General features: G+C 38.0%; 1 protein-coding gene across 1 annotated transcript in view; it reads left to right on the top strand.

Moving 5' to 3' along the window:
• The window catches only part of rbm20 (RNA binding motif protein 20), a 49,339-nt gene that overhangs the window by 21,996 nt on the left and 14,528 nt on the right, over positions 1-12,815 (top strand). Inside the window, exons 2-5 of the mRNA XM_040004793.1 lie at positions 9,253-10,297; positions 10,688-10,752; positions 11,079-11,188; positions 12,657-12,757. Coding sequence (XP_039860727.1) covers positions 9,253-10,297; positions 10,688-10,752; positions 11,079-11,188; positions 12,657-12,757 — 1,321 coding nt within the window. The remainder of the gene's footprint in view (positions 1-9,252; positions 10,298-10,687; positions 10,753-11,078; positions 11,189-12,656; positions 12,758-12,815) is intronic.

Here is a 12,815-nt window from a genome sequence, read left to right as displayed (position 1 = left end):
CCTTTCGTTGCTTGATAGGCTGCAGCTATGTGTCTCATTTGTTGAAAAGTTAAATTAAGGTTCTGGAGTGTCAGTAACGATTTTTGCCCTATTAGGAAGAGCAGAGCTTACACGTGCTCCTCTTGATTAGTGTCTTGAGTCATGCATTCAGCAGTATCCACGTATACGCATCTCTCCACATTCTGTCTGCATGTCACATCTGTGCAAGGGATTGGAAAGCCTTTGTTTCCCATTCCAAGGCTACCATACCACCATCATGGCATTTCATTATGAGGCACACTTTCTAAATCACTGCCTGCAAATGTAAACACTGTATGTCATATTCTAGGAACCTGGTAAGGACCTGTTAATTAAAATGAAAAGAGTGCCCTCATATGGCAAAATGATGAATCCTTATCAGACCACCTGGGGCTACTTATGTCGATATGTGGCACCACCTAGTGGACAGCAGAAATAGTGTTTTGTAAGGAACCTACCTTGTAGGTCTTTTTACTAACAGTGTATGAACAAAAATAATGTCCCTTTTTAGTCAAAATGTTGTAAATTATTACATTTTATGGTAAAGATTGTGTGTAAGTGGAATTAGGCAAAAAAGATGACAACCCTGTCGGTTGGTGCAGTCATCAGGAAATTAATACAAGCCAGTGAAGCAGTAGAGACATGATTTAATGTGGATCTAATCCTAAACTGCTAAAGAAATTTCTAATCAGTAAAAACAAAAAAATGGAAGTGACAAAAAACATAATTAACGTTTTGATAATATGCAGAATAAACATTACTTTTGCATTTTAATGGAATTAAAATCGTCTGTGAATAGAGGAATAACATAAATACCATTCACAACCTTTTGTGTGATACTTCAGGCTTTTCCGTGTACTTTCAGCTACAGTTTTTAAAAAGTCTGATTTTCTAAGTTGTACCACACTGTAAGAAAACAGCATTACAAGACATTGCAGCTGCAAGTACTTACAGAAAACGTTCTGAAGCTAAATCAAAAACTAAAGGAGACAAAATAAAATCTATGTTCAGTATAATTATCAGTTTGCTTTCTTTCTTCACTAACACACAATTTGTTTTTGCATTAGTCTGCTGGATCCAGTCAGAAAATGCAGTTGATTTAAATGTGTTAGAAAACAGTACTTGAAAGATATTCTGCCACTTTTTTTGGTGAATTTTAATAATAATAATAATACGTTTACTACTATTAAAAAAATAATTGTTTTTTTTTTCTTGATAGTCATAAAGTATGGCAGTCAAACAAGCAGCTTGTTCTCTCCCTGCCATCTGGTTGTGACGCTAACAGATGGAGTGACTATAAATCTCTCAAACTGAAGGCTCCTTGGGAGTTGAATGCATGTATGCTTAGGTAAAGATTTTATTTGCAGCTGTAAAAAAATGTACTGACAGCACTTTACAGAAAACCCCAATAAAAAAAAAGTAGGCTTACATATATTATGTATGTATGTATTATATATGTATTTTAATGTATATGTTTTTTGTAAATTTTATTTTATCTACAGTAGGCTGGAGTATAGTGTCGTGTTTTAAACATGTATTTTGCCTGACAAGCGATCAGGGGAGGACACAGAAATCTCTTTGTGGTTCAGTCAGGAAAAGAATCTAATGTGAAAATCTGTCAAATCAAATGTACATGACTACCCGTGGTGACTTCTTATGAAATAGGAAGCGAACAAAATGCATTATGTAATTCTAATGATCTGGTTTTAACTACATGAATGCATAACAACACAAAAAAAAACAAAAAAAACCTCCCAAAAGTAAATCAAAAGACAAATGTTGTGAAAGTTTTATTTTTTGTACATGCCCAGACAGCACATTTGTAAAGTGAAAACTTATATATAATTTTTTAAAATGTGCTTAAATGTGTATCATTTTTTATAAATAGAGTTAAGTTGTATAAATATAAAAACAAATTGCAATATTATAGTCATGTAGCTGTAATGATGAACAACAAATAATTATTATTTTGTTTTATTTACATCATAAAATAAAAAAGACAACTTTTATTGTAGAAATGTAAATGTATTCAATTTTTTCAGTGTTAATAAATCTTACAACAACAGCTTTTCTGGTTGCCGTGAGTTTCACGCATACTTCACTTGTTTTCCTGGTATCTTTTGGAGAAAGCAGAAATTAGAGACAAGTCTTTTCCAATAAGGTGTTTTTTAGGCAAAACAAATTTTTCGTATGTGCACATTATGCCTTGATCCTTCCCCATATTTCAAGAAGCTAATGTTTTTTATTGTTAAAATCACACCATATGCATATCCTTCAGATTGGAGGTATTTGAATATGCATCTTTTTTGATTTATCAAATGTTTTGTTTGGTTTTTTTTTGTTTTTTTACATCCGTGTTTTGCGTCGCAAAACTTCCCGATTATGGTTTTGCTGGTGCGAAACACGTACGAGGTAGTTGGTTGGTAGTCTTGTGACAGCTTTTACTGTTTTTTGTGACTTTGAACCTGACACTTGACTCCACACCAAGCTTTACAGCTGCTATTGTGGAAGCAACAGATTCAGGATTGCACTGCATTACCCAAATGCCTTCTCTGTAAATACTTTCTCCTCCTGTGTGCTGGTCTGCCCCGTCCTCACACACACATGCCAACCACTTGTGACTTTTCATCACACGCGTCTCTGCCTCTGCCTGTCCCGTTAACACAGGGAAGCAGCGTCACTCACGCTGGGGTAAAGACCTCTAGCAGTGATGTTATGTTAGTGTACATGTGCTAGCATTAGTCAACATGTTAGTGGACAATGATGCCGTCTCAGCTGCTGGGCAAAGGTCAGATTATTAAGAAGCAGTGCAGAATTTAGCGTCAGAGGTGTAACTCGGACCTTCACTGCCTAACTTTTCAAGGTTTGTGCATTTCTTCCAATACATCAAGGTTTGCTTGTCAGTTTTGGCTCGTTGGGTGTATAGCATCAAGTGTTGTCAGCTGCAAGGAAGCAGGATTTATAGCTAATTGTGAAGATGCAACTGTTTTGGACAATGTTGCATTTTGCTGGATGTTTTACTGGACTCAGCGGATGACTATTCTTGAACCAAACTGGACCTGAACCCTTCCTCTAATTTGTTACTTCCTCCGATGAGGCTTTGTAGACAGACCAGATCAACGCTCAAGCTTTTGACTATGATGCTATCTTGCGAGTTTTGCAGAGAGAATGTGGTTGTTGTAGTTTGACATGTGCCACAAACGACTGTGTTATTATTGTTTTTAAAATAGAACAGGAAGCAACTATCAGTCAAAGTTGCTTGGCAGCTGTTTTTGGCTGATTTTTATGAATCTGCTGCTTTACGTATGCTTCTCAACATACAGTATGCACGAATGAAGTTTTAACTGGACATTAGGATGTGGTCTTGTATTTGTATAATGCTTTGTTGAGCTGAATTAACAAAGAATCAGCGCTCCAGGTGCAGAATAGAGCTTACCTGACTACTTTCTGAATAAGGAAATAGATGGGTGTTTTTTCTTTTAACATTCATATGAATTTTTCACTGAAATAATTATAAATAATTAGATTCTTGAACTACAGTGAAAATATGGGGGAGGACATCATAATGCACAACGTATGTGCCCCTGTCCACAAGAGGAGGGGGGGGGGGTTCTTAATAAAATGGATTTGTATTGTTTTGGTTACTGGCATTTTATATTGGTTTATATTATTAGAAACATCATATTTTCTGTTGTTAAGGAATGTATTTTCATTTGATTTTAAAATATGCTGATGACACTCAGCCTTTAACCTCTTTTTATTGTCCTTTTTTTTCTTTAGCAAAAAGGTCACTATGAGTCTTTATTATGTTTTTGTGACAGCTTATGGTTCCCTATCAGAACAAAATGAATAAGTGAGCATGCATAGTTAGCAGCAAATTAACTTGTAAATGATGCCATATGAGAAAGTAGACATTCTTGTTTGATACCATCTGCCATCACTTTGCTCCGTAAGTTTATAAACAGCCGTAATTCTGATGTATATTCTCTCGAATTATGTATTTTTAAAATTAAACCTTGTGGGACGAAATAGAAACCTGTACATGTATTTATGTAGCTAAGAAGCTATTCTGAAGACTGAGCTAATGCTGTCTGCTATGAATCTGTACTGCGACTCTGACTGTGAGAGGCTGTTTTCAGCGCGTCACTCAGAGCAGGGAACTGTAACAAATACACACCAAAAAACACACTGGCACACCACCTGAAACAAAATAAGAACACATCACAGCAGATGATTCAAATATATTCTATATTTGAATATTCAAATATAGAATAGAAAAGAATAGAATAGCCCTTTATTTTTAAAATAAAAATAAAACAAATTGTGGGACTGGGGGCGCTGTGCAGCTGCATACGTGCCGCCATCTTACATTTATATAATGTATAATATCAATATTATATTTGTATTTCATACACGTGTGATGTTTTTATATATGATTTGCAACTGTTTTCTCTTTTGGATACTATAGTACCAGAGTGTGTTAGGATTGAAAATTGCACAGGCATGTTTCAAATCTAAGCTCTCTAGTGAAAAGTTCGATAAATTGGTTATTTTAAACAGAAATGCATGTTTTTGTTTGTTTTTCTGTTTTGAATGATTTGTCTTCAGATTAGATTTGTTTGTCACTTTATAACTTCCTATTTACGTTTCCTGTCCATTCCTGTAGTTATTAAATATTCTTGATATTCTTTTCCACTTTTCAATTAAATATAGAAAGTCACATTGAATGTTTATTCTATCTATCTCTCTATCTCTCTATCTCTCTCTCTATCTATCTATCTATCTCTCTCTCTCTCTATCTCTCTATCTATCTATCTATCTATCTATCTATCTATCTATCTATCTATCTATCTATCTATCAGAAAGCTACAGAAACATATACGTATACATACATAGTGTTAAACCCTTCCCTTCCACAACTGGTTGAGGTTATTTTGACACCTATATTCCCTATCGTCATAACAAGATTAGTTTGAAGTGTCTGGCACACTGTGCCAGGAGCCCAAGAGTCCATATTAGCCTATTAAGGACACTGTGTATCATGATGGCAGAGGGCAACTCTAGTATTTATAGCTTTGAGTCATAAGCTGGAATGGTGTAAGTGTATCTCTCCATCAGCATGCTTGTTCACTTAAGAAGAACTGGGAGCTGTGAATTGTCCAGGATGAGCAAAATATCATACGCACAGGTATTATAACTCCACAGACTGTACTGGATTACTTTGCTTTGTATATGTTGCAAATACATAAATTATTTATTAACAAAGTTCCAAAGAGCTTTACAGACAAAGAACAATAAAAACTGTTGACTAAATTAGGGTAATAAGCCAAAACACTGAGTATGACCAGTTATTGGAAACAGAAAGTTATGCTGATGAACTAACTCATTGTGATGTACCACTTTGGACACATAATAAGTTAAATGAATGCTTTATTATCAGATTTGATTGAACTAGTATTTTTTTTTATGATTTGATGGCGTTATACATCAGCCATTACTCTTATACTGTAGAACATACACAACCTTTAATACAATATTTCAATACAAAGTGTACTACAATATTCTCAAAGTCCAAAACAAACTCACGATGTTTCATTTGGAGAGGTGGGATTTTAGGACCACAGTATATACAGCAAGATGATTTATGGCTCACTTGAAGTGTGAGTGATGGATATGATATGACAAGTTTATGATGTGGCGATGTAGTCACAAGACCATATCACAACTGAAGAAGCCAACAGGATGACAGACATGAAGGTGATAATCCTCTGCAAGATTCTGTTTCATAAATTAATATTTGAAAATGCCTTTTGACTTTTGTTTGTTTAGAACAACCAAAATCCATTTTATAATCTCTCACTTCTTAGGCACAGTACTACCTTTTAGGAAAAAATTGCAAATAATCCAGATTCAAATGCTTCATAATTGCTGTAAACAAAGTTTTATGGCTGTCGCTTCTTTGTCTCTGACAGAGTATTTGCACAAATATTGAAGCAGTGGCCAGGCAGGCCGGTGTCAAGGGCTTAACATAGATAATGTGATGACTAGTCAAGTCGACTAAGTTTAGCTCTCCTGTAAGAGCATTCATCAGAAACTGAAAAGGCTGGCCAGTGAAACAGGGTCATGGCACCTGTGGGTTGTGTTGTTCTATTACAACAGTTTGTGTTGTGTTGTTGTGTCTGTAAATAAATAGCTCAGGTGCTAACTTTCCAACATCTTTGTCAAAATTAAATGGAATTTATGTTTTACATGGATGAATAATGTTAAATCAAATATTAATATGCAAATATTACGATTAAAAATCATACAGGACTTAATTTTCCTACAGCTCATTTCAATGTTTGTGTTTTGTACTTGCGTTTGAACTCTGGCTATCCAAACTTTGATTTTTCTTGCTTTTCCCAGTGCTTTTTCTTTGCATTGTGATGCTATAATATCAGGAGGTGGAACATCATTTACATAAGTAATCAGCTGATTGAGCTCTACAAAGCCACACTGCAAGATCCCAAATCCTCAATGAGTTAAAGATAATACCCTGTGAATGCAAGGCTGCGGCCAAGATGGAGAGTAAGATCTAGAAAGTCTAATCTCTTTCTTCAGTTTATTTCTTATAGCAGACAAAATTGAGATGATAGCTGCACTGACTAAGACCCAGAGGGACATTGGGATTGTAGGATCACGTGCTTTACTGAGATATTTTTGCAGGAAAATCTTCCAAACTCATACTCAGCAGTTTTCAGATCTAACAGGCACACAGAGGCAGACTGGCAAGAGGAAATGTGTGAGGATTGCAGTACTTGTGATGTAGGATTAACAGATGATGTTATTCTAGACATGTTAATGTGAACTGCTTGCTGCGAGGCTCCAATCATGTCATTGGTCGAGGGAGTTCACATGTGTTGCTGCTGCTTACATCCCGGTTGGGGCAGATTGAGTATGTGAACGCATAAGTTGTATTCAAACGGACAATACCTAACTTCTTTAGGAGACACTCATGATACACACTGAGCCCGCTTCATATGCTGTGAGTAGGATATCACAGGTTGCTAATGGAGGTCTGCAGAGACCTTTTAAGGGTTTTTCTGTGTTCTGTGAGCATGAACATGAAATGAGCTCCCAGGTTAACTGCAAAATGGAGCAAACTGACTTATGTGGGGACAACACAATCAGTACCAAGGCAGTGTGATTTTTAGACTTTATCAGCTCTTTATCACCTGTAAAAGCTGCTAAATATGAAGAATTGAGCCTTCAGAAATTGACAAAGAGACACGACAGGGTGATTTTCAGGAGATGTGCAGATGTGTCAGTACACGTGGCCATCGTCATGGGAATACCTCAGTGGATTGTCTTCTTACCTTTCTGTTTCATCCTTGCACCTTGGACTTAATAAAAGAATACATGACATTTCCTGTGCTGTCAACAATGGACGTGTTAGTATTGACCATACTGGACCAAATATATGCTGCTTTAGATGGATATAACATTGCTTTAATTATGCTAGTATATGTGCCATAGAGATGTAATAAACTTTCAAAAGGTTTCAAAATTAAATTGATGAACAGGTCTTAACAGGTTAAAACATAGTGTCTGTGTCCATATGCACACTGATTAGCCACAATGTTTATACTGTGTAGGTCCTGAAAAACAACTGTGACCCGTTGGGGTATGGAAATGAACCTGGCAGGAGACCTGATAGTTTTAGGTTGGGACCTTTGGGAATTATGTTTGATTTAAGACATTGTTTCAATGCATAAGCAGATGGGAATCTGCTTATCAGAAGCAAAATGCTGTGTAATTACATTGTTTGGTTTGCCTTAATCCCAGCAGCAATGACAACAGGCTAATGGCAGTGCTAAACTCTCATTTTCTGGTTTATTGCTTGTGAGATTTTCCATGTGTGCAGATATTAGCTGTGGGGCACTTAAGTGTGTAAAAATTTAAAGCTGAAACTTTGAAACTTTAAATCAGCCAATATCAGCAAGAAAAGAAAAACTGTGAAGTATCTGATAAATCTTTCTTGGTAATACCAGCGATATATGGTATTAGTTAGTGTAATGAAAGCTAACCAGAAATTAGCTGCCGGTGGGCGTTAAGCCAAGCACAATATCAGTGCTTATTAAGCTGTTGCAAAGGACTGTGCAAACTGTGCAAAATGTGTCATTATTTGGTATCAGTACACAACATTTGCAAATCAAATTTTTAAAAAAATGCTCTGTACACAAGACCCTGTGTGATGCAAACTGTAGAGCATTGGTTGTTACTTATATATAGGTGTGGTAAACAATATGTGTACACATATCAATCCAGGCTCAGGGGGTTGGGAAGCGCATCTGTAACCGGAAGGTCGCTGGTTCGATCCTCGTACTCGCTGTCCTGGTCGTTGTGTCCTTGGGCAAGACACTTCACCTACCGCCTACTGGTGTTGGCCAGAGGGGCCGATGGCGCGATATGGCAGCCTCGCTTCTGTCAGTCTGCCCCAGGGCAGCTGTGGCTACAACTGTAGCTTGCCTCCACCAGTGTGTGAATGTGAGAGTGAATGAATAGTGGTATTGTAAAGCGCTTTGGGTGCCTTGAAAAGCGCTATATAAATCCAATCCATTATTATTATTATTATTATTATTATTATTATATTGAGCCAGTATTGTTATCAGAGTAATACTAGCAAGATTGAATCGATGGTTTAGTGAAAGCTGTGTTTTATTTTGTGAACTAAATATTCTGGAAAGTAAAAAATGCTTTAGTGATATTTAAAATGTGTTCAGAATTTGCAAACTGGTGATGATTGATGTCATAAATCATGACACAGCTCTCTGCTCTACATAAGCTGCTTTTTAAGTTAAAAGTATATATATTGGTTTTTGGTATTAGCAAAACTCACTGTGTCTTTACTTGGTATTGGATTGCTACCAAACCTTGCAGTATTGCAAATCACTAGTAAATAATTATGAAGCTATAAAAGAAAATGGTCTGAAAATATCATACAAATCACAGTATTGGCCACATATTTTATTAGAAATGAAAAACATGTGTAATGTGTAATTGACACTTTACAGACAGTTATAGACTAAATCCACCATTTTTAATGAAGAACAGAGCAAAGATCTGTTCTGTAGCCTATAAGTATCAGTTAAATTTGCCCAAATCTTCAGAAACAGGCTTAGAATCATAGGCAAGGTTAATAGATTAGATCTTTGAGGTTCCTGAAAAACATCTGTGATCTTTTGTACCCTGCAGCATCACTTCGGGACCTTTGGACGGTGTTGACAATAAGGGTCTCCAGTTGGGTGTCCAGCTCCCAGGCAGTTCGCAGACAGGTCCTCAGCAGCAAAACCAGCAGCTCCTCTTGACTCCAGCCAGCCTCCAACTCGCTCAGCTCCAGGCCCAGCTTACCCTCCATCGCCTGAAACTGGCTCAGGAAGGCAACACAGCTGCTGCGGCCACTGTTCTCAATCAGGTTCTCTCCAATGTCAACATGTCTCAGCCCTTGTTTAATCAGTTACGGACTTCAACTATGGTTGGAAGTCAACAGAGTGCCTTCCCCACAGGAGTGCTAGGTTTCCCCTCTTCAAATTCAGCCTTGGGAGCCTTGGTCAGTGGGGGATTCAACCAAAATTCAGGCACTGTTAGGCTGAACCATCCTTGTGGAGGAGACGCGATGGGTCAACAGGGCAATGAGTATGGGAAAAAGTCTGGGTCGACTTACCCCTCTGACACAGACAGACGACTTCAGTACAACTTATCTGGAGGGACATCTGCAGCATCAGCCACTGCTGGTAACGGGCTGTCCACAGTTATCAATACTCAGGCAAATAACATGACCAATGTTGGTCTTCAGCGAGATTTCTATAGACAGGATATGCAAGTACAACAAGCTGGGTTTAGTGAGCAGAAAATGAACATTTTTAACTCAATGGGACATAAAGAGCAATGGCAAGGTCAAACCAACTTGTCTCACACCGGTATGGTGGATGTGGGTTCTAGTCCTCCCCCTGCGTGGACACCAGCTGGACAGCCGGCTCGGCCTAGGACTGAACTATATAACCCAGAGGAGCCAACCCATGATACGAAGTTAAACTGCAATAGTGCAGCAGTTTCCTCTTTTGGTTCAAGTGGCATGCAGGCTTTAGGACTCTACCAGCACCTGCACGGAAAAGAGGAAGCTTTATCGTCAGGTACCAGGACACTTCAGCCTTATCAGGTCAATGATTACCATGCTGTTACACCCACTCAGCTGCCACACCAGTGTAGCATTTGTGACAAGAAGGTCTACAACCTAAAGGTGAGCAAATTGATGAGTGTAAATCTTAGCACGTGACCATTATATGAATCTATGCATTTGTATATTTGAAACAGGAACAGAACAAAGTTAGTTTTCTTGAACTAAAACACAAGTTTGTGCGTTGCTTGAAGGATTTTACAAAATTTAAACAAGTCCTGACTTTCTGAATGAGCATTAAGCAGATATTAAGAATAGCTAATATACAGTAGTTAAGTATTTTTGTTCGATGGCCTCTAAGTCCATGATGGTGTCTCTTTAATTGGTTTCAGCCATGAGGTTATACAAGGGGTAGCTAAGAGCCACTAAGGGAGGGCAAGTATTGGGCTTCCTGTGTCTAAGCTGTTTGAGTCTACATGTTCAGACAGTGTTTATGTGTGTACGTGTGTTTAGGACTGGGAACAGCACGTGAAGGGAAAGCTACACCTCCAGAATCGAATGTTGTATGCAAATGACAGGTGAGTCATTTACAACTCCAAAAATTCACTGCACAGAGTCTAAATTAGACTATCATTGATGACTGAGGACGTTCAGTAAGCCTCTGTGTTGATGTGATTTGTTGTGGTTTTTGTTTTGCTGAGTTTCAGACTTTTTACACAGCTTTAAAACGATGTCGATCAATTCAGAGCAAACCTCTTTTAGCAGTTGGAAATATGTTAGTTTCCTTTTCCTTACTTCTTATGCAGCTGTCTTAATCTTTCTGTGAATATGAGCTCTGTCATAAGATATGAGCGAGCAAGGCAGGGGAGAGGCAGCTAAAATCAGCCGTCTCTGATTGTTGCAGTTCAGCGGTGGTATCAGCTGGAGCTACTCACTATGCTGTCAGCAGGCCTTCTGATGGAGGTCTGAACCCCGCAGGAACGAACCACATAGTCTGTTCTGCTGCGAGTCAAGGTAGGATAACCCACCACCAACACCACCAGCTGTGTATCTCCTTACATTAGCGCAAAGTGTAAAACATCAGTCTTAACTCCTGCTGTAAGAGTGATATTTTACTCATCACTTGATTATGAGAAACGGGGTATTTTTAGGACATGAGGCAGCATGTTTTTATAGTTGAACACTTCTTATTTTAACACATTGAAGTGCTGCGTGCAGTTAGCGTGAAGTGTTTTGAAGTCCTAAAACAGTGCTGCACCGTGCCAAGTCATCTTTTTTTGTACATGCTGGAGGAGTAGCAGTAAACACAACAAAGCCGAAGACTTCTACGCGCTGCTTTTCTGACAAACTCTCTTGATCCTATTATATATGCTTCATGCATTCACTTATGTATAATTACTAACTACAAACTGCCAACAAGCCCATACAGCATTAATATATATTAATTACCTAACACAATTTTTATTGGATGAGTAATCTGTTAGAAGATCTCTGTCTCAGTATTGTATTCCCATTGCTTGGAAGGGTGGTGAAGAAATGTCTTTAAATAAAATGGAAACAATGTGTTTTGAGCTACCCAAGACTGGGTAGCTGTTTGAACTATGCTAGTACTGTGTGCCAATTTCTAATAGTTCTGAGGTCATTCCATCATAGTTACAGCTCCTATGGCACATTCAACCGATTTTAAATTTAGATAATCTTCTCTTTAGGGTTTAAAGAAATCTGAAGCTAACATTTGGATATCTATTGTGGAGGCACTCTGCACTTAAGATTAAACCATCTGGTTTAAATAGTTTTGGAGCTAAAATCCAAGTGATTGGATGGTCCCTTATGAGCAAGTATTTACACAACAATGGGAAGGAAGAGCTCTTGTGTAACAAAAAGAGGCCTCTGGCAGAACCAGGCTCAAGGAAGTTCAGCCATCTGCTGCAACTGGCTCAAGCACGAGGGGAAAGAGACAAGAAAACATAATCACCACGAGTTAGCTAGGACTAATGCCTGCACGATTCTCACATCGGCCAAAATGGCAGAAATCTGCTTAATCAGACACCATGTGAATGTTGTGGTGCAGAGAAAACTGCAGAATGAAGACTCCAATCTGACTCATCAAACATTTTCATTCTCAGCTGCATCTCCATCTGTAATATCTATAAAGCTACAGGGCTTGTGTGAAAATGGGTTATGCAAATGAAACTGCAACTACATCTGCATCACAGTGGAGCATCATTACTGTTTCCCAGATGTTTCTCAAGAGTGACGAGTTTAGCAAAGCCTTTTCTTCCAGCTAGGTGCTGGTTGGGAAAAAAAAAGACTTTGAACAAAGAGGAAATTAAGACAAGCAACAATAAAAAAATATGTTAAACATTTTGAACAAAATATTTAACAGTTTGAAAATGTACTTTACTAAAGCAAAGTTCTTCCCTCGCACTGGGTTTACTGTTTCAGGACAGTTGTAAGTTCCCATATCAAATTGTTTCCACAGATGTATCCTCAGGAGCCAGTATGTCATACTTGCCAGCTACAGCCATGAAGACTTACCCCACGCCAGACACAGGATTTGCCTCACACCAGCCAGAGTCAAAGGTCAGACAAATGTTTGGGTTTTTTGGATTGGATACATGGTTCTTTGTTAGAGCTTGCC

The sequence above is a fragment of the Simochromis diagramma genome, unplaced genomic scaffold (assembly GCF_900408965.1).
Source record: "Simochromis diagramma unplaced genomic scaffold, fSimDia1.1 OVJJ01000487.1, whole genome shotgun sequence".
In the NCBI taxonomy this organism is placed as follows: Eukaryota; Metazoa; Chordata; class Actinopteri; order Cichliformes; family Cichlidae; genus Simochromis; species Simochromis diagramma.
This window is presented reverse-complemented; position numbering and strand designations above follow the sequence as displayed.